At 38.6% G+C, this 22,931-nt stretch overlaps 1 protein-coding gene across 1 annotated transcript; it reads right to left on the minus strand.

Moving 5' to 3' along the window:
• Positions 1 to 1,370: 1,370 nt before the first annotated feature.
• Positions 1,371 to 19,824, minus strand: YME1L1 (YME1 like 1 ATPase). The gene is made up of 19 exons (XM_064704056.1): positions 19,633 to 19,824; positions 17,974 to 18,105; positions 16,980 to 17,145; positions 15,987 to 16,085; positions 14,404 to 14,513; positions 13,238 to 13,388; positions 13,039 to 13,146; positions 12,148 to 12,230; positions 11,219 to 11,309; positions 10,290 to 10,442; positions 8,698 to 8,830; positions 8,154 to 8,216; positions 7,571 to 7,683; positions 7,076 to 7,231; positions 6,160 to 6,311; positions 5,172 to 5,298; positions 5,000 to 5,073; positions 4,268 to 4,354; positions 1,371 to 3,140 (listed from the first exon to the last, which is right to left on the minus strand). Exons 1-19 carry the CDS (start codon positions 19,660 to 19,662, stop codon positions 2,997 to 2,999), a joined length of 2,172 nt encoding a protein of 723 aa, XP_064560126.1. The 5' UTR covers positions 19,663 to 19,824; the 3' UTR covers positions 1,371 to 2,996.
• Between the last annotated feature and the right edge of the window lie 3,107 nt (positions 19,825 to 22,931).

Raw genomic sequence — 22,931 nt, forward strand, 5'->3', positions numbered from 1 at the left:
TCTGACTGATTTCTGGAAGTGCTTTTGTGGTTGTGATGTGTTGACCCTGGCTGGACAGCAGGAGCCCACCAAAGCCACTCTATCACTCCCCTCCTTAGCTGGACAGGGAAAACACAGCAAAAGGCCAGTGGGTTGAGATGAAGGCAGAGAGAGATCACTCACCACTTACCATCATGGGCAAAACAGTTTTGAGTTCAGTAAAATGAGTTTAGTTGCCAACCAAATCAGAAATAAAACCAAATTTTAGCACCACCTCTTCTTTCCTGTTTTCTTTTTCACTTCCACTTTTCTCTACCTCCTCCCCCTCAAGCGGTAAGAGCAGGGTGGGGGCAGGACAGGAACTGGGGCTGCGGTCAGTCCATCACGGCTTGCCCCTGCTGCTCCTCCCTCCTCAGGAAGACTCTCACTCTAAGCCTGCTACCTCTTCTTCACTGACCTTGGTGTGTGCAGAGCTGTTTATCTCACCTACTCACTCCTCTGTCTCTGGCTGCAATTGCTCTTGGGCAGAGCTTCATCCCCTTCTTTCAGTGTGTTGTCCCCGAGGCTTTACCACCAGGGCTGATGGGCTCAGCCTTGGACAGGAGCAGGTCCTCCTAGAGTGGTCTGGCAGTGCTCTACTGGACACAGGGAAGCTTCTGGCATCTTCTCCCAGATGCCACCCATGCAGCCTCCTCACGACAAAAACCCTGCCACACAAACCCAACCCAGTGCTCTCCCATCTCTGCCCAATAATACGAAAGGAGAAATTCCAGCTCCTAGGTGCTCCCAAGAGCCCCAGCCATCAAATCCAATGCCTCAACAGACAAGTTTCTTGGAATATGTTCCACACACAAAACCAACTAGGAATGACAGTGAACTCCTCAGTAATACTTGTGCTGTTAAATTGGCCAAAAAGCAAAGATACCCTTTACACTTTATGGCTAATCTTGTAATAATCTTTCACAGCCCAATGATACATCACTTTTTTTTTCTTTTTGATACTATCCTATGCATATAGCAAGAAGCTTTTGAATAAGAAAAGTTGGACTTCAAGAACTTACCCCCATAAACAAGATCATTCAATACAGATTTTAGTAACTTCAAACAAGAAAAAGATTTTTTGCTTCTCTTATATGCAAATTCACATTATTTAGCTGGAAAAGATCCCTTCCAAGTCCCACTACTGAAGCAGCAATTGAAAAAAAGGTGTGAATTTCTAGGGAGAACATTCCCTAGAAATCTCACTAAGAGAGAGTGCAATTTTGCCATAATTCTTAAATTTATTTACAATTTTAAATGTTGTATACACCTCAATTTACATACTAGGGAACTTGGTATTACATTTTATAGCAATTTACAGTGAATAAGAAGAAAACCAATGTGCATAATTAAAATTAACCTTTATTACTCCAAAACCAGATGTCAAATATGCAGTATACTTCTGTTTCTATTGGCATATTTCCAAAATACATGTACAACTGTAACTAGTCAGCCTAGATATTTCCTATACCGTTTTATAATATTTGGAAGTTCTCCCACACTGAGCAGGATGCCACTATAATAAGTTGACAAAAAGAGGCAAAAAAGAAAGTTGATCTTCTTTCGAAAGGGGGAAAAAAAAAGCATGTGCTCTTACTAAAAATACTAGGTTATAATCAAGCATTACACTCAGAAAATTCTAAAATACTATGTTACTTCTAGTTTTAGGTGTAGCTACCAGTTTCCATTCACATTTCTTGGCACCAGCCCAACTATTTTAATGTCCAAATATGGTAACCCTCAACATTAATATGCTAATACACGCCCTCTCTGCAACAGCAGCTTGTAATCCCACAACACTACAACTGATTGTGCAGAAGGATTATGATCAAGATGTGTTATTTGTAAAATCCAGTTCCATGAGATCAGAGGAATACTGGCATATAATTGCTAGCCATCACTTCCACTTGATTGGAAACTAGTCTTGTTTTCAAAACCTTTTTTGTATTTTCTCAGAATTTCCCAAGGTTTCTGTAAGGGTTGAAAGAAAATGTTTTATTTCCCTACTTCTACCATAGAACAGAACTAGGAATGTTATTTGAAACAACACATGCTTCAAACATTTTCTGAATTACTTTTCAGTGAGTGACGTTGTCCTCTTCGAAGAGATTATCTGTTGGATTATCAAACGCCATACATAGTATTAATAGAAACTAGTTCTGTAGAATTTCCAGCAGTGTAAAAGCACTGTCATCTGCCTACTGCAGTAATAAAAATTTTAAGAAACTTGTCAGCAGCACATGAGAGGTCACAGGTATTTCTCTTATCCCTGCTATAGTTTCACCCAAAACATGGTCCAAAGAGGCTTAGACACATTTAGCCTGTTGTTTTTGCAATTTCTCTCCCAGCCATACAGATGTGTATTTTAACCCCAAGAGTACTGGAAACATGACCACTAACATTTTTGTCTAGCATGGTGCTCCCACCATGTAGCTTGTTCATTCTTTGAGATGTTTTGTTACATTTCTAAATAAGAAGTCTTTAATAGTGGTCTCTAACCCCAAACAGAGTATGAGCAATAGCTACACGACATACTGTTGCTTTACATCTCAGTCTGTCACTCTCCATAACATCCCAGAGCACACATTGTGAGGTATCACTTCAAACACACATGTAGCAGCACGGCCCAGGAAGCTGTGCCAACACACACCAGTGGATCTGCATGTTTTTCTGCTCAGCTTCAACACATTTGATTGGATCAAAATGCTAAATTCAACCCTGAGATTTATCCTTCTGAATGACTTCTTGTGCGAAGAGTATAAGGAGCAGAGGATGAGGAACTTGCTTTATTTTGTGTCTTATTCTGATGAGACACAACAAATAGATGAGTAACAGAAGCTCACAAGAGACAGACTACTATTAAAGTGACACTAATGCCATACACACATCAGGAAGAGAAAAAAAGGCTATGCTGCATAAGACTACTGCATTGCTAGATGTACATTCTTCAAATTATCAGTTACATATCCCAGAAGTTATCATCTTACTTCTAGTTTTTTTCCCTCTAGAACAATTTGGATTTCTTTGGCATCCAAAGTCTCATATTTCAATAAAGCTTCTGCTAAATTCTTGTGTTCTTTTGCATGAGTCTTCAGGATGTTCTTCGCTCGCTCATAGGAGTCCTAATTTGAAGAACATGTAGAAGGAGATTTTAAGACTTTACAACAAAAACAAAAGATTCCACTTTAAAAATAGTTTCCATGTAAATACAGCTTGAGACAAACATTTAAAGTTGTGCCTTACATTTCAAAGCTAGCACAGCTCCTGATTCACAAAACTTTAAAATACAGCTGGCATAATTAATGAAAAGCAACCAAACACTTTATGCCACCTGTGCATTTCACATAAGTAGGGCTAAAAACAAAGTCCTGAGATAAACCTTAGTATTGTTACATATGACTTAGAAAACACTTACTAGATTTGAAAATTTCCTGATTTTTTATAACAATTTTTTTGCACTATGAGCAAAGCTATAGCATTCACAGATTTTTCCTCAAAGACAAGCATTTTAAATATTTATAAAACTCAAAACACTATGTAGTTTTAGAAAGCTGAGTGCTACCAGCTACACTAAGCCACCAGTTGCTGCAAGTAGATGTGCACTGCCAGCATTACCAGTTTCAACTTTTAGTTCTACCCTGGCCAAGTCAGTTCAAAAACAAATACAGCAAAAGTGTTACTCATTGAAATGTTACAATACAAGTAATTCTCCTGCCTGTGGCAAACTAAGTCAGATTACCAGAATAGTGATCAGGAAGTTCAGTGATTATCAAATGTTACAAATTTCCCTAAGCATCTGACACTGATCACTGTGAGGAAGAGGATACCGGAGGCAACATTCTGATCTGATATGGCCATTCCTGTGATTTTATACAAAATTACTTATCTTGGGAGTTATGAAATGTGAAAGTAACATAAAACACCCACATCTGTTCTGAAACAATTTGTAGCCATACTTTCCCTGTGAATTGAATAGGAAAAAAACCAAATCCTGACCAAATATAAGAGAAGTGTTAAAGAGTATACTGAAGAGCCCAACATCACCAACTTGATTTACACTACTTGTGCATGACAATCACCAACAAGTTTTGATATGCAGACATTCAAAGTTGCAGCTACATTAAATACTTGGGAATACTTCCACCCACTGGTGTATCTTCACCAGTATACATGACTTAAATGAAGTAACCAATCAAGCAGGTGTTCAATTGATCTCAGAATATGAGAGTGGAGGGGGAGAGGCTCTTACCCGCAGAAGTGTCCTCACTTCCTGTTCAATTGCAGACTGCGTTTCCGGGCTGACTTTCCCCGGATCAGTGTAGGTCATAACACCCAGCTAAACAACAACAAAAATATCTTTATCTTGCTACTGTTGCAGTCATACACACAAAACTTTCTACAAGTTTCAGCATCTATTGCTTCTGCATGCAAACAAAATCATGAGTCAAATGCCTGCTGTAGTGCTCTAAGCAGAAGCAAAACAAGCCTATCCATCAACTATGTAGTTACTGCAGAATTATGTTTCAATAGGTCAGAGTATAGATCCTAATTAGGTGCTTTCTTACTTAAAAATCAAACCAAAATGTCTACACTCCTAATACTTGATAGACAATCAACATGACTAAAGAACCTTCTAAAGAAAGTCCACAAAACTCCCTGTTGTTACCCTCTTTGCCCTCCCAGACTCAATTCCAAATTATCCTCAATTCCAAAATGTCTGGCTTTATTATAACTATTTCCTGAAGATATTTGTGATTTTCAAGGCAATTTTGAAGTGAAAATCCTGCAAGGTAATTTTTTAAACTGTCAATATGCAGGTTTTCTAGTTGAGCTCTCTACAGCAGACCAGGTCATAAGGCTCACTCTTTTTGTGATAACTACTTACCATAATCTCAGACATCATTGACAGACAAATAGGCTTTAGATAGAGAACAGAACTTGGTTTTACTCCATATAAATATTAAAGGATTGATGATATTACCTTCTCACTCATTCCAAATCGAGTCACCATCAGTCTTGCAATTTTGGTAGCATTGTCAAAATCACTGGAAGCACCTGAGAGCAAACAGATCTAAGTTACATTACTGAAACCACGTTAAACACGCCAGTCCACACCCTTGATCAAAAACTCTTTTAACTACCAATTAGCTGACCTGTTGTGATGTGATCACTTCCAAATATGAGCTCTTCTGCTACTCTTCCTCCCATACAGACATCCATCTGTGCGAGCAACTGGGATCTAGTTTCACTCCATCTGTCATTTTCTGGGAGCAAAGATACCTGTAAGACACAGAACTGTGGTCAGCTAACAAAAACCGAAGAAGTACTGAAGTAATCTCAAAAATATTCTTGTTTCTATCGGAAGCAGATAAAGATTTTATGTAATACTTTGCATGCTCTGGCCTGCCTCTAGTATATGCATTTATCAGGACTGCTTGGAGGTGCTGAGTGGAACCACTGAAACAGCCTCCTCAGACCCTGAGCACCCCATCAATGTGAGCAACTACTGCCAGAAGAAACAGAACAAGTCAACTTGCCCAAAGGATTCAGACCAGTGGTTTTCATTAACTGAACACATTAACTTGAAAAAGTTCAACAGGAAGAGACATAATAGAAATATTTTTCTGTTCAAATGCTTGGTAGATACAGGCAAAACAGAAAAACTTATGGATATCTATGCAAAAAACAAGGTGGGTAACCAATGAAGCTTAAAAAAGCAAAACTGGACAAAGAATAACCTGATAAAGGATTCTGTGTTAAAAGTACAGCTGAGCTTCTACCTACCAGTCCTTTATGTGTTCTTCAAAATTTTGCTGTTGGGTGCTATTTCAATGGCAGCAGAATCAAACTTACTTATATTTCTCTTTACTTGTACATGTGAACTGTTATACCAGTGCACAGTAATTTATTAAAAAATGAAGAAAGCTTTTTATCACACAGAAAAGATGACCTTGGGTTTTCCAAGAGACTGCTCATAACTATTTCAACAGACTACAATATTCATTAACAAATAACAGCACATAGCATTGTTACAAATTCTTCTGCACCACCAAACCAACATAAAAATTAAACTAAATAAAGAAGTATCAATAAGCTAAATAAAATTTTAAAATACTAAAAAACGGATGAAGAAACACTCACATGACCCAGTGTTGTTCCTCGTGTCATGATTGTGGCCTTGTTGATCGGCATGGCATCCTTGGTGTAATAGGCAATGATAGCATGTCCAGACTCATGGTAAGCTGTGATGGTTCTGTTCTTCTCATCAATTTCTACACTTCTACGCTCAGGTCCTTAAACAGAGGAACATTTAATTAACCGTTTTGTACAGCTGGCCACCACAATCCACACCCTACATAAACTCAAACAGGGCACAAAGAAGCCAAGGAACACCATGTGATCAAAAGGAACTAACATTTATATGCAAAATGTTTACGAGTCAGATTTTAATGTCTAAAAAATGGACACAAACATATTCTACAGACAAGCTGCTTTTAAAGTAGTAGATTTAAAATGCAGTCTAAGTATCTGAGAAAACTCGATTTCCTCTCTCAAGCATGAATAGAGCAAATTTATAGTGGTTATGTCTAAGATGTTTAAGATTTGTGCTACCACTTGAGAAGTTACACAGAAGCTCCAGATTTCTGGTCATCCGTCAGGGAAGGATAAGAAATCAAGCCTGTGTCTCCCCTCCAGGCTGAAGTATGACATGCAGCCTTTTTATTTTTAAAAATGGTATGAAATTTTTAAAAATGCATTTCACGCTAGATTTTACATACTATTCTTTGGTCTCAGAAGGTTCTATTCAGAAATAACTAATAGGAAACTTTATTTGTTAAAAAAAATCCAAACAAATAAAGAAATCTCTCTCTAACCCCACTATAAAAAAACCAAACCAAACCAACAAAACCAAAAAACCAAACAAAAAAAGCCACAATGCAACAATCTGAAAAACAACACCATAAAAACTTTACTGTTCCCCTGTAAAAGTCCCTATCACATAAGAAAAGCTCTGTGTATTGTAATATACATTAACGTCTTTCATACAAAATCCTACCCATTAGAATTTTGTCCTTGGAGAATTCTAGTTCTTTCATGGTTACCATATCTTTTCCATCAACAGCAGCCTTTAAGGCAGCTTGATTTACAAGATTTTCAAGCTCTGCTCCAGAAAATCCTACTGTGCCTCGTGCAATTATTTCCGGATCAACAGCTGTAGGAGAAAAAAAAACACAAAGCAAAACAATTTTGTTTATTAGAGGCCATATTGCTCCTGAAATTTTAAGCAAGAATCATATTATATTAAAAATGATGCATTAAACAAGAAAATATAACAAACAAATAAATCGGTTTTAAAAGAAATTAAGCTTAATTCTCAAGACACTATGAACTCTTAAGGACCAGAGAGAAACATGACATATGAGACAGTTTTTGTGATCTTTATTGATGCAGTAAAGCCACAATTGCTAATGGAACAAAGGCCTAACATGAGGGGGCAGATAAGTATAAAATCTGTTACATAAAAAGATACTACAGTAAAATATTTACTTACATGGGTCATACTTGATTTTGTTAAGGTACCACTTGAGAATTTCCGTGCGACCTCTTACATCAGGCTTGGGAACAGTAACTTGCATATCAAAGCGACCAGGACGTATTAGAGCACTGAGGGAAATGACAATTTAGTACATTGACTCAAAAATACTGCAGGAAACTTACGAATGTTTATCAAGGAACAAAAAAATCCACTGCTGGTTCTAAAGATATCTACACATATGAAAAGACTATGTTTTTCTTATCTGCTTGTAGAAAGATAGGTGAAAGGTATTTATTGACAACTAATTTAAAAGGGGTTTTTTTGCATTTGAAAATTTTGTATTCTGAACAAGGAATGCAGCTTATCAATTTAGCTGAAAACTTGTAGAAATATCAAATGTTTAAAACATATTAATTATTTCTCCATATTTAACTCTGCAACCTATTAAATGCCAAAAAACAGTCAATACGCATCCTTTCTAAGAAGAAAAACCCCAGCTATGACACTGTAATACTTGAAGATTTTCACAAGCAACTTTGGTTTTGTTGAAGGGGGTTTTTTACTACATGGTCTGTAAAACGCAATGAATTATACTCACTTGTCTAATGCTTCAGGGAAGTTTGTGGCACCAATAATAACAACACCTTCATTTGGTTTAAAGCTGTGTGGAAAACAAGGTGTGAATTCTTTTTTTTCTGGACACAGAATTTACAATTTTGTCAATAACTACTGTTACTGACCTTATTGGCCAGTCAAAAACATGCTTTTACACTACAACATGTGATCCAAGAATGACCATGTTTAACCCAGCAACTGGTTAAAAACATGTTCTAATCTCTGTGTTGAGCTTCTTCCTTTAGATATATAACCAGGCTAAAAAACCTGAGAAATTATTTAAAATAAACGGCAGCTGTTGTGCAAATACAACTCAAAAGCTTCTATATTTTTTTACAATAAGTCCATTAATGCTACTGTTGGCAGTGCTAGAAAATAGCCATAAAAGCATATTAAATATATATCCTTAAAAGCATTACAAAAAATTACACAAAACTTCAAAGCTGCCAAGAAGGAAAAGTTCACCCACATATCCAAAATACCAGTCAGTCAAGCACCTTCTGTGCCCTCAGAATTCATATATTTACCCATCCATTTCAGCAAGGAGTTGATTAATGGTCTGTCTTGAATAGGGGTGCATTGGAGATTCAATTCTCTTCCCACCAACAGAGTCCAATTCATCAATGAAAATAACACAAGGTGCATTTGCTTTTGCTTCCCCTGACAAAAGGAAAATAGCAGAAGGAACCTTGAACCACACAAAAGAACAGACAATCTATCAGGTAGTTCAGGATTCTACTGTTTCTGTTATTCCTGGATTATAAAGTGTTCTGTTAGACATCACAAAAACTGTCTTGCTTTTAGGCCTAAAAAAAAGGAAAGAGAACCTTCATTCTCTTTATTTTGCCATTTCAAAAATACATTTCCTCATCAGCTTATTCTTATCAAGCTACAAAAAATTACTAGTAAAATAAACTATGTAATTGTCCTATTTTGTATGAACTTCTTACAAGAGTTTATTTTATAGGCTTTGGTAGAAAATATTTGCCTATTAAATAAAAACAATATAAAACTTGATGGGTCTCAACACTAACTTACTTTAATAGAACTTGTTTGTTATTTTACAATGAAGGGTCCACAGTCAAGTTCACAGGTATTAAAACACTAAATAAAAATGCTGTAATAAGCACGAAGACCATCAATTGGTGCATGCATACTAGGATGCAATTCATTTCACCCCCCAGACATATCTGTAACATTAATATACCAGTCAGGCATCTACACTTCTGTAGACAACAGAAGGAAATGTATTTTTAAGGTACTACGTGTACTATATTTGGCACCCCATCCATGTAAATTCACATTTTTTTCTACAAATGCAAACTACTTTGTACATTGTATATATTTGACCCTATCAATCTTCCATTTAAGAGGGAAGCTGGATTTTCTCTTCCCCAATAATATTTTCACACTTAAAACAGGAAGTCTCTTCTGTGAAAGCTATAAATCTAAACATAAGTTTTGAAAGTTTTGTTATCCTGCCGATGGGTCTGAGAAAGGAAATCTCAGCTTATTACCATGCCATGATGCCATAAAGCTTCAATTCAGAGTAAAAAAAAAAATCTAAATATGAGGGCAGTAATTGAGGTTAACTCAATTTTTTCATCTTACATTTACAATTAGAATTTACTACAATTCATATATGACTAAGTAAAGTACAATTTCAAATATTCAATTTAGTCTATTGAACATTACGTTTCTAATTAAATTACTTCTCTCTGGGACCATTGTAAAATCAGTTATACGTGTTTATAACCGATTTTTATCAGTTATACGTGTTTATAACCATCTATCATCAACCATCATATACAGTTTATAACTGTAGCTACTTCCTAACCATCACATGAAGTGACAGCTGTTATAAACACCTATAACTGATAAAAATCAGTTGTAGGTGTTTATAACAGCTATAATTTTGTGTGATGGTTAGGAAGTAGCTACAGTTAACTGATGCTCACAGAATTGTGACATTTACCTCCACAATTAAAGCTTTATTTATTAGTCTCATACACAACTACTTTCCAGTAACCAGAACTGTAACTAATCAAGCCATGTAAACAACACTGAATACTTAACCTTACATGTGAGAAGATTTCCAGCCCAGGAATATGTAACTTACTGAAGAGGCTCCGGATGCGACTGGCTCCCACCCCAACAAACATCTCATCAAACTCGGAGCCGGACGCGTAATAGAACGGAACATCGGCTTCCCCCGCCACAGCCCGCGCAAGGAGCGTCTTGCCAGTGCCAGGTGGTCCAACTAACAAAATGCCTAAAAGACAAACAAAAACCCAACAAAACCACCACATCCACACAGTCTTCTTATATGAGTAGTTTCTTCCATGCATTAGAGGAAATAATGTGCATTTGACTCCTAAAAGGTGTTAAGATGCCATTTCAGGTAGTGCTCGTTACTGCCAGTCTGAAGGAGCTTCCTGGAACAGATCCAGATACAATTTGATCCATATTTAAACAACAACAAGGACTTGTAAGACCATCAAAACAGAAGCCTGAAATATTCTGCAGATTTAATGTTGAGTTTAGCAGCTGAATCCCTAATAGTGTTAGCTTCAAACTGACATTTTCCTGGCTGTTTCTGTGAAATCTTTATTTTTAATTAAATCCTTCCAAGTAACTGTCTTTAAACCGTGTAGTGCACTAACAGGAAACAGATTTCTCAGGTCTATGCATTTCAGATTTATGTGGATTTCCACTATGATCTTAATCATCCTTTTACATAAAAACATTTTTTTCTGAACTATCTAAAGCAGTTAGGCACTAAAGGTGCTAAAAGCCATAAGGAAGAAATAAAGGCCTTTTGAGAGTTCAGTTAATAAACCCTCCTGCTTTACAGGACAAAATACTGCTGTTTGTTAGTTCAATAACTGAAGAAGGCACAGTAAATTTTGTCTAACCCCAAAATTTCAGTTTGCATAATACATGAAGAAATAGTAAGAAACTAGGCTCTAAAGTAGTCACTCAGTACAGAACATGCCTCACAGCTATGGCTACATAGGTTTTTCACTTCTGCTGAGCAATTATTCTTACCTTTTGGAAGTTTACCTCCTAATACAGTAAATTTATGAGGATTTTTCAGAAATTCCACAACTTCTTGCAATTCCTGCTTAGCTTCTTCAACCTACACATGAAAAGCAAGCCACAAATATAACTAAGAATTTATAAAACACTGCATGTTTTTGTATGTAAGTTCTGTATTAGAGGCTAAGTCCCTGACTGCATACAGAAAAAGATTAAAGCATACCACAGAATTTGTGTGGATACCAATATTTAATTCAACCTATCCTAAAACTGTTTGCAGGACTAAGTAAACATTAAACTCAGTAACACTGAAGGAACAACCAAACAGTTCAAGACCAGGTGTGACCAAAGAAATAAACACAAAATCAAATATTTCACATCAAAATATTAGTCTTTTTAATTAAAAAGAGACTAATTCTATCTATTTGTCCAAGGGGAAGGAAACAGGGAGGTCCTCATTTTGCCTCTAATAGTCAAAGAACAATTGAACAGAAAAAATAGAGGTATCCTATCAGCAGTGACATGCCCACTTCTTTCAGGCAATCTCCCTATCTCCTGTCCCAATAACACTGCCTGAAAGAGATGGTACTAAGAGAAAAACGACCAAATGGCATTATCATCTTCATATGCCAATTAACTTCTGCAAAAGGTAGATTAATATTGATATTTATGACCTGCCATTTGCTATTATAGTCTTTAAAAATGTTATTCAACAAGCAGAGTGCACCTTTTATGAGGTAGTGCATTCCACAAAAACAAAGTAGAAAAAGAGTGGTTAAAAGACTTCCTTCACCTTGGAGTGGTCAATGCATATAAAGTTTCACTTCATACAAAGAAATTTCTTGAACAGACTAAGACATTCATAATGATTACTTAAACATCAGACTCACAATGATTACTTAAAACAAAACTTGCACACATTTTACTTTTGATCTTACCCCTTTAACATGCTCGAAGGTGACATTTTTCAGCTGGATTGGATCAACTGCTGCATCAAAGATACTTGATGTTCGAAAGCGTACTAAGAGCAAACAGCAGATGACGAACAACAAATTTACACACAATGTCATTTCACTGCAAGGCTGAGTGCTGCACCTGAACACATGCCAGTCAGACACTGACCTTACACCTCCTTTTGATAAGGCATGTGTGCACTTACAACTGTCAAGCAGGAATAAGATTTATGTTTCAAAAAAATCTTTGAAATATTTGCAATTAATTCAGTGATATGCTTTTTAGTCACGTGTAGAACAGAAAGCTCCTCATCCAGAAGTGTGTACACAAAGCCAGAACTTCTCCCTCAATGTTTCTATACATTTCCTAACTTTCTTGAGACTTCTAATTTATCAGGTGATAACTTAGCATCAAGCTGAACGTCTCCAGTTACGTTAGCTCAGCCTTTTGATTGTTCCACTATTTCCAATAGATTTCTCAAGATTTAGCAACCCAAGTTCCTAGCTGCCATAAACGAGGCTGTGATTACAGATTGGAAATTCAAACCATCTTACCTATAGCTGATCTAAATAACATATCACCTAAACTGAAAGTCAAATACCTAACAGGTGGCCAGTCTGACCTCTCTGGTTCCATGTAACTGCTTCACCAAAAGAAATAAAGTAATTATACTGACACAGAACATTTTTGTCTTCATAAATGTTTTGTCACACTGTCATCTGAAAGGCTGTAGCCAGAAGCAGTACACAACTCATAGGATAACTTCTCAGTGTACTAATATAAACCAATCACAATGTCAAAACATATTTAATTTATGCGAAACCTGCTGGAAGAAACAACACAAGTGAAACAGTGTGGAAAAAAAGTTAACTAACCAGCATCAGAAAAGGAACCTTTCCCAGGTAAAAATGATGAATATATAGCAAGATAAAAACAAAGAACGAAGAGAAAGAAAGAAAGCAAACGTGATCTTCTCAAGGAATCTGTAAAAGAAAATAAAAACATATTTAACACGGGGTAAAATAAACTACTTTCTAATTGCAAAGACAAGATATGTGAATTAACACAACTTACCAAGTGTTTTTTGCAGGAATACCTGTGCTTTCAAAAAGCCTTCTGCAAAACCAGTTTTAAAAGCATCCTGGTGAGCCTCTGGGATGTTTTTTGTTTTCATTAGTGTGTCTAAGTTTTCAACATCAATTCGTCTCTTTCTCAGGATAAAACCCTGCAATGTTTTCCAAAGCAGTGTTAGTATACATCAAGTTTTCATAAACAGTTCATTTACCACCTGGCTAACATGGGTGATAGGAAAATATAAAATTACAACAGCATATAATTCATGTGCTACTGGGTTAATTAGAAGGCACAGGCCAATAGGTTGAGTGTGAATCCCCATGGTGTGAGCATGGGCATTCCCTTTTTTGCTGAGCAAATCCATTTTGGAGCCCTCCTGGATCCCAGTTCCAAACTGAAAATATAGCCTAAGACAGATCTGTACACAGCCAGCTTTGTTCACTGTATTCAGTGGGACTTATTAGCTTAAGCTTCTTGCTTTACTCCCAATTGCAAAATATCTTTGCAAGTATCATTTTGATGGAGCTTAAGCAGATACATCTCATATGCCCTGTCAAATTTCAGAGCAGCACGGCATGGAGCTAGCTCTGGTTTTATCTCCATCCACAGTACACCTAGTCCCCAGATGAAATAACCACATATGACTAGAAGAAGGGAAGAATTCAAAGACAATTTACACACACAGTTAAATGAAAAGCCTTACTTAGCCTGACTTCTGTACAATCATCAGTTAGCAGCAAAGAGTACCCAGGTTAATTATCCAAAGCAGTAACAACACCAAGCTATCTGCTGACTTGAAAACACACATTCTTGTATGTTAAACTAGCTGTATTTCTGCTTAAAGAAATGAATCCTTTGACTTGAAGCTATTCTTGGTTTTTATTCTGTTTTAGAAACAGAAATAATTTAATTTCTAGAGTTAAAACCATAGTTATATGCTGAAACTGTTCTCCTAAAAATTCAAATAACCACACTACTGGTGATATTATGGAACAAATATATGCATTAATAAGAAAAAAATATACACTGCCATTAGCTCAAGTTTTAGAATTAAGAAATATTTTCATGCTAGTGAAAGAAAACATCTATGGTAAATCTGAAGGCTTAGTCAAGAGAAAGGGATGGTTTGAGTAAGCCCAAAACAAATTAATGTTACTTGTATTTACCTTCAAAATTGAAGAAAGTGAACTTTTTGTTTCTGTGAATTGATCAGATGTTGACTGCAGACGTCTTGCTCTTGATCTCAGAGTCTTAAAGTTCCGTGTCTGTATGTAGACTTTACGTAGTAAGAATAAACAGAAGTTAAAACCTAATCATTACTACCACTACCAAAAAAAAACCCTTAAAAAATTTCTGAAACTATTATATGAAAGAATAAGGAATATAATCTTCCCATCATATCCACTGTACTGTAAATGGATAGTTATGTAATCACAAACTCTATTTGTCATCTGACCTTGCAAGCAAACTTCTGTTTCACATAAATTTTCAAGTTAAAATAATCTGGGTTCATGCTGTAAATTACAGCTAATTGGCCAACTCAAGGAAGAGGAGACATTCAGACAATTAAATCCAGGCAGGCTGACAAAAATGAAACATTCAGAAGCAAATGCAGAAGGATGGGAATAATGGTTTGTGAGCTCTGCTGGTAAAATGCCCTGAGGAGAACCGGAATGGTTTCAGTGTACTGTTAACTTCATTAGTGACAAAAGAAATGAGATCCTTTAATCACAGTGAGCTAATGACACTCTAAGTTCTCTCCTACCACATCAGAAACCTTGTGAGGGACATTTCACCACAAGTGAATGTTTTTCTTCTTTTACTACTATATTTTAAAATAAACATCAACACCAGTCAATTAGGTTGGTTTCACTAAGCTTTTTGTTGTTCTAGAACAGCACCAGATAAAAAGAACTTCTGCAGCTGACCCTTGAGCCCTGCTCAAAAAGGTCTAACATTTGATCAGGTAGTGCTGGACCTTGTCCAGCTCAGTTTTGAAAATCGCCAAGGATTAAGATAACCAAACTTCTCCACGTGATCTGTTTCAGAACTTAACCATTCTCAATGTGAAAATGTTCAAACAGGTTTTATTCCATTTGCTTTTACTTGGGATTGTTGTCTCTTCTTTGAGGTGCTTGTGAGAAGGGTAACTAATACAGCTCCAATAGCAATTGGATCACTCCTTGCCTTTTATTCTGCTAACTAAAACCTCAGATCCTTCAGCTTCTCCCCTGTATAAAATGCTTAAAAATCTGCCTCCTTCCTTATGACTCATTACTGGGATATCTTCATACTGTCAGCATTTCTCTTTGCCACAGGATACAAACATAGATATAACTACAGGTGGCATCAGAAGAACTGAATTTAGGACAATACCTGAACTTCCTGAACTGTTCATTATATTTTCACTAATGTCACCCGTCACCAAACCCCTCAGAAAATTCAACTGGATGAGTACTGAATCAACATATTTATTGATTCAAAAATAGTCACTTCATCTGTGGTCTTTTGAAATTATAATCCACAAATACTGACACCTTGGAACAACATGGTGATCACTAACTTCTGGAAATACACTACTCAAGTGCAAAAAATAACTTCATTATTTAAAGTGCTAATATCAACCTAAGTTTCTCCTGGAAGCTTACTGGTATTTCCTGAGTGATGCCTCTACAACAAATCCAAAAATATTTCTTCAGAATAGAAAAATTCTGTAGAGATGAAACCAGTGTAGTTTAATGTTTCATACCTGGCCAACACCGAACATCTGAACAGAAATTTTGGAGGGGATGAGGATGTTGTCCATACAAACAAGATGAGCGTAAAGCACTGAAAACATCCACAAAACCTACAGAAAGATACAACAAAGTGTAAATACACCCTGTCTTAAATGGCAACTCAACATTACTTCTTGCACAGTTTGTTTTTTTTAGTTTTTAAAATATTAATTCTGTTTTACTATAGCACTCCAGGCATCTTTAATTAAACAAATTACCAGAACATCTATCAAAGCTTTGAAGCATTTCCAAATATTTATTTGCTTTCAGGCAATTATCACTGAGCTAATTTTATTTGTATCTTACAACACAATGCAATTTAAAATCTTTTCTCTAATAGCAGCCCTGCAATATTATTCCTTACACTTCTCCTCTCTAATGCAGCACTATATAGACAGTATCTCACATGCCAGCTATATAATTCTTTTTCTAATAGATTCTTAAGCATCTGCAATGGTCTTCATTTTAGACAAATTCCAACAAAACATCTTCACCTGCAAGGAACTACTCTTGCTTATTTCAGCAATGAAATGCTCTACATGGAGCGTTAACAGCTTGCTATCTTGAATTCCTTTCTAATTAGTATCTTTGTGTCACATTCCTTCAAGTAAAAAATTGATAAAAATGTTAACTGGGGATTTCTGTGACATAAGTAGATTAGCAAAATCTAATGTCTTGATGAAACAAACTGGTGGTATATTCACAGCTCAGGCTCATCACTAAGAGATAGAGCTGAGTTCAGAAAAGTTTAACAGCAACCAAATTGAAAACCAAAGAAACAACTAGTTGAATTTCCTAAATTTCTCAAGTTTACAGAGACAAGCTATATACAACAAAAAATACATGAATACTCTTCATTAAATACATTTAACTACAAATTATCTACAGCACAAGAGATTAAACTGAAGAATTCCGTTTATTCACCTTTATAATTTAACTCTCACAAACATGCCACTCAAACATACCATGCTTATTTTCAAAGAAGGACTGAGCAGAGACATATGATGTGTGCCACTGTGAGGAGACTTTGCTTTCTGTACAGTAGCCAGGAAGCAGCCTGTTCACCAACTCTCTGAACTGGTTAGCTTTCAAATCAGACAATCCCAGATCTCTCAAATTTTTAAATACAGACTGAAAAACAGAAATAAATGTTAAAAAGTTACATAAGATTACCCTAGAGAAAAAATTTCCCAGTAGCCCCAGAAGCAAATACAGACTGAAAAAAAAAACAAATCAATCAAACCAAAAAACCGCACAAAAACCCAACAATGGAATCACAACACAGTGGTGAGCAGTACAACCCATACTGATTTCCACAGTTCTGCAGTTACTGAGAAATTCCATGGTTTTCCTCCCAAAAAAGTGCTTAGTTACAAAACTCATAAGAAGGGAGTTGAAAGAGAAGTGGCAATATCTAATACTACTTGGCACTGTTTTAATTTTCAATGTCAAAAGCAAGAAATACCCAATGATAATGAAAGATATTTTTACAGAAAAATAAAACTGAACATGAAACCATGCCACTTAATTGCTCAAAAACATTCAACACATTTTAACTTACAGTCCCCATTTTCTCACAAGCAATAATGACACAAACTTTGCTAGAGCTCAAAATAAAAAGGTAATATAGGGTTTATTAACAGAAAACTTGTTACTTTACAGAAAGAACCATTAAACTGGAAATGAAAACAAATCCCTTCCTTCTTTGCAAAGTACTACTCAGACAAATACCAGCTCTTTTTTTTAAAATTAAATACTGTATTTTTGTCGAATCCTTACTGGCAAAACACTGACTGACATCAGTTCTGCCAAAAGGATGCATTCTACACGTTAACATCCTGTTTTGTTTAGTCATATTACATTATTTTACAGACCAGTCAAATATTACATTCAATTAAACTCATACTATTCAGATTTAATGCCGGTTAAACCATCACTTTTTCAAAAGGTTTTTTGTACCTCACTCTTCTGAGGATCATGCTCTGGGGAGGTGTCCCTCTGGACAGGCTGTATGGACGCTTTACTGGCAGAAGTTGTGGAGCTTTTTGGTGAATGAAAGGCATTGATAAGGTGACTCAGAGGAACAGTAGCCTGGAAAAAAAAATAGATATGTACTTAGGCTTGTTTAAACTATTTAAAGATACTTCTGTTCCAAACTCTAACTTATAACAGCATATCTTGTACACTGTCTTTTAATGAGGACTTAATTATAAACCACATTATCTTCAACACCACAGTGTCAGCTGATGCCTCTTTTTACAGAGAAAAAAAGAGAAAGTTTAAGCATGTATGACAGGTTAGAAACTCGTACTTTCATCTCAAAAGCAATACTTTTACAACTTGAATTATCTGTACTTTTTCTTGCATTTTTATTAGCCATTCAGAAAGGTTGCCTTTATGTTTTCTTCTTGAGGATCACAGTTTCAGCTCAAGGATGAAAATGAAACCCCACAAAGCACACAGTCAAATCTGCAGCTCAGCAGCATTCAGCCAACTCCACCTCAGGAATCAGTACAGAAGCCCAGGTGCACCAGGTATGAGGGCTCCTCCTCCTGGCACGACTCCATCTCTTGTGAACATATGGGACAAACAACCCCAGCAGCTCCAAACCTCCTCAAACTCTGTACACGTCCCAGGAGCTGGCACAACCCTGGCCACTGCAATTGAAGCACAACTGGGTATGTCCATGAACATCCTCCTGCAAGGACTACCATCTCTGTGTTGGCTAGACAGCAGATCAAAAGAGGCAATGATGTGAGACATGAAAACTGCTTCATAATTAATAGTACAAAACTGTAATTTGACTCCGAGTTTGTGGTAATACCATAAGGCCTCTAGAGGTCAAAGCCAACATCCCAACCACTAACCAAACTTTCTGTCTGCATTTCCCACTCTGGTGAAATGACACCTCCTTAGAAACACATAAACTCTTCCATTTCACTACTCTAATGAAAGCTTTAAACACATTCTCCACGTGTGGAAAGAACAACCAAATCCTATAGTCTATCACACAGTAATACAAAACTTAAAAATAAAACCGAAACCACTGGTTCAAATCAAAGTCCATAAAACTCACCAGGCCCATCGGACTCATTGTCTAATTAAAGGTGCCTTCCTGGTTGTGTTTAGACTGTTCTGTGTAACAAATGACAACGATTTTCCCTCCACTAACTCTTCTAAGTCATTTCCTCTTGGCTTTCACAAGAACCCGTTAAAATTAACAGCATAGTTTAACTGTAGTAACACGTCACCACCCCTTGCTTCTGCTACAAAAACAGACACTAAAAAGCGCCATGTAAGGTTATTTCGTCGTTTCAGAACGCTTTTACTCTTTACAAGCTTTTACTGTACCTCTCTCTCCCCCCCATTTATGTATCTTTTCCCTCGATGCGGACCGCGGACCGCACACCGCCGTAGCCCCCACCCGCTCCTCTCCCAGTGACGCCCAAAGCCCCGGGAACGTGGCAGGCAGGAACGGGCTCCTCCCGCCGCTGCCCGCAGCCGCCGGGCCTTCCGAGCGCCTCCGCCCCGACACGGAGCGAGCCCCCGCCGCGAGCGGGCCCGGGGCGCGGCGAGCCGCGCACGGCACCGGGCCGGAGCGCCCCGCCAGCCGCTCACCTGGGGCTGCACGGTGGAGAAGGAAAACATCCTGCCGGCGGGGCCGGCGGCGACCGCAGGCGCCTCTTCCGCCTCGCAGCCCAGCCGCAGGAGCCCGCCCGCTGTGGCCGCCGGCGGTGAGGAGGCGCCGCGGCTCCGCTCCGGGAAATGTCCGCCCCGCGGCCGCGCCGACCGGGCCGAGCCGCCCCGGAAGCGGCGGCAGCGCAAAGAGCTTCCGGGCCGCGGCCGCTGCACCGCGCAGCCGCCGCCTCGAGGCCGAGGCGTAAGAAGCGAGCGAGCGCAGGCAGGGCCGGGGGTGCCCGGGCACGGCCCGCGGGGCACCCGCTCTCAGCCCGCGGCGATGCAACTGCCACAGGGCCCTGCCCCTGCTCGCTGTCATCGCCCCCGGCTGCTGTCCGGAACGCGCGTCGTTAACCGGCGCCCAGCGAGATATTTCTAATTTTTATTCTAGCTTGCACAACGTAGGAACATAGGTGGTGACCTACGAAAGGCTGGTTTACCAATCATAAAACTTGACACTATACATTTTAACAACGACATCAACATTCCTTGCTTACAAATTACATAAGTATTTAGTTAATTAGACTTCAACCCCGTATTTGTTAGCTATAGATCTCCCTTCTCAAGCTAATCAGTGTGTAGGTGCAGTTCTTCCTTCCATTTGAGTCTGGGGTCCGTTTTGAGTAGGTGGTCAGGGTCTCCCACTGCCAGAATTACCCTTCCCAGTTACTGCTCAGTCTTGACTTCAGTCCTGGTGGCTCTACTCCAGACAGCCCATTTGTCTTGGGATTATCTTTCCTTTTCCTTAAAACAAAATATTAGCCAAGTGTATGGTGTTTCTAAAGCAATGGAGGTGATTTGAGATTTGAGCCAGCACAGTTCCACCAAGGGAAAATCCTCTCCGACCAACCTAGTGGCCTTCTATGATGGAGTAACTGTATCAGTGGATAAGTGATACAGGTGTCATTTATCTGGACTTCCACAAAGCCAATTTTTGCAAGGGTTTATTAGTGTTTTCTTTCTTTTACCTGACCACTGCTCTTAACTGAAAGTGCTTCCCCCCCACCAACTTTCACTGCTCGGGATGAGCACAGCCCCACTGCTGCCTCCCCCTGCCTTTGTGTACATACATCTCTTCTGTTTTCCACTAGCACTCTCCTGTTCAAAGTCATGTAGCTCAGCTTGCTGATTTGGCAGAAACCTCACCTGACAACAGCAAAAAAATCTAAAAGGTGATGAACATTTACGTAGAGCCACTCCATGGAGCAGCTTTCCACTTAGCTGTACAATGGGTCACGCTGCCTGAAGGAAAAGAGAGAGAAGGTGTTGCCCTCTCTCCATGAGCTCAGGCTGCAGTGGAACACGCACTCCTGATGCACTACCATTGCTGGCCTAGCCTGATGTCTGCCCAGGGTGCCAGCACAAGAAACACCTTCCCCTTCTCTCAGCTAGATTTTTCCACTGCCATTGGAGCCCGTGAGACACACCTAAACTGATGTTGCAGAGTTAAATGACACACAGACAAGGATAAAGAGTATTTTAATACCATTACAAAAAGCTAATTTAAAACATTCTGAAAAATGCATATTTTATGATTGGCTTTTCGCAAATATTAAAATGGATGTTATATGTGTTGTGTTAGAAAGTAATGCTGTATTAATTCTCTTAAGTAGTGTGTTAAATATTGTTTTAGGTTATAAAAAATGTTAAAATAGAAACTATGCTATGTAGGATACTTTTTTTTAAAGGAAGGACTCACAGAGAAGTAGCAGCCTCAGGACACCTAAATCTTTCAGAGGAAAAGAATTTATTGCCCTCTTATCAGAAGAAACGAACTTCTTCCCGCCTCAAAGGCACTGTTAGGATTCAGAGGAAGAAGCTGACGATGACCAGGCAGAATCCTGTATTTGAATGGAATTTATGCATCATGTATGAAGTGTATGAATATGCAACAGGCTATTGCTTTTAAGGGTTAATCCTTTGTTAACAGGTGTCCTTTTTCAGGCTTGTGCTGCCAAGAAAACAGTACCTGAACATCCGTAACTCTTTGTTTCTATTGTCTCATATTGTCCTAATTAAAATTGTCCAAATTATTATTACTCTAACTGTATTACTATTTTTATAACCATTTTTTAAATTATTAAACTTTTAAAATTTTAAAAACAAGAGATTGGTGTTTTTCACAACATGTTTTCTGCATTTGCTTATTAAATAGCAGGTATTGTGGGATCTTTGGGATAGGAGCTCGCTTTCACAAGTCACAAGCAAGGTCTCTCTGACTAGGGTCAGACTGTAAGTGATGTATCTTGGAGCAAAACAAGGAATCTGCTGTGTGAAAGGAGATCTGCTGTTGTGCACTGACCTCTGCAGCGACAGCTCTTTGCTGATGCACAGACTGCAACAGAACAATTATGATCAGAGTGAATGAAACATGAACAGCCATGCACATGTAAGACCAACATAAAATCAGTAAGGCAAGGGTTAAAAAAGTGACCTAGAACACAGCCGAGAGCAGTAAAACTGGTAAACACTGAGGGCTGTGCAGTGTAAACAGAGCAGAAGGCCTGTGCTCTGGGAACAGGAGGATGGCAGCCAGGTCAGAGTACACTGTAAATGCCATCCCTGCCCCTGCTGTCACAAGAGGGAGGCAGAATGTAGCCATGGAGATACCCAAAATAAGAAAACAAATTGTGGAACAACCATCTAAGATAAATAGCAGATGAAGTAATCAAGAATTGGTGGGAAGCAACCGACTGCATTAATCTAACTGCTGATCAGCACAGACCCGCCCAGGGAGCGGTTTGCCATTGCTGGCTCAGAAAATGCAAAGGGACAACGAGGGATGAACGGCAGCAGTGAGAACTGGACAGGGCACGTTCTCTGGCAGACAAGCCCTCCCGGCTGTGCCATTTTGAAGGCAGGTCTTGGAACTATCAAGTATGAAAGTATGAGAAAATTATACAAAAACAGAATATCCTTGAGTTGGAAGGGACCCATCAAGACCATGGAGTCCAACTCCTGTCCCTGCAAAGGACACCTTCAAGCCTCCCATAGGAATGGGAGGACAGAACCTGCTCACAGCAAGTTACAACCTAGAGCCAAGCAGGAGAACCTAGATTCCCACCCTGGCGATCAGCCAGCCCAGACGGGCGGTGGTTTGTCACGGGCATGTTCTGAGGGCGGCACAGGCCGGCGGCCGCCCCGCGGGCTCTCGCGAGAGCTCCCGTTGCCGTTGGTGACGGCGCGGGCGGGACGGGACGGGGCGGGGCCGCTTTGAATCGCGGCGGGCCCGGGGCCGG

This window comes from Zonotrichia leucophrys, chromosome 2 (assembly GCF_028769735.1).
Source record: "Zonotrichia leucophrys gambelii isolate GWCS_2022_RI chromosome 2, RI_Zleu_2.0, whole genome shotgun sequence".
NCBI lineage: Eukaryota > Metazoa > Chordata > Aves > Passeriformes > Passerellidae > Zonotrichia > Zonotrichia leucophrys.

Coding starts and splice junctions, on each gene's coding strand:
- YME1L1 (XM_064704056.1), bottom strand. CDS start 19,662: ATGTTTTCCTTCTCCACCGTGCAGCCCCAG. Junction 13,147..13,237: donor ATTCCTGCAAAAAACACTTG/GTAAGTTGTGTT, acceptor TTTCTTTTACAG/ATTCCTTGAGAAGATCACGT. Junction 7,232..7,570: donor CAAAATCAAGTATGACCCAT/GTAAGTAAATAT, acceptor TTTCTCCTACAG/CTGTTGATCCGGAAATAATT.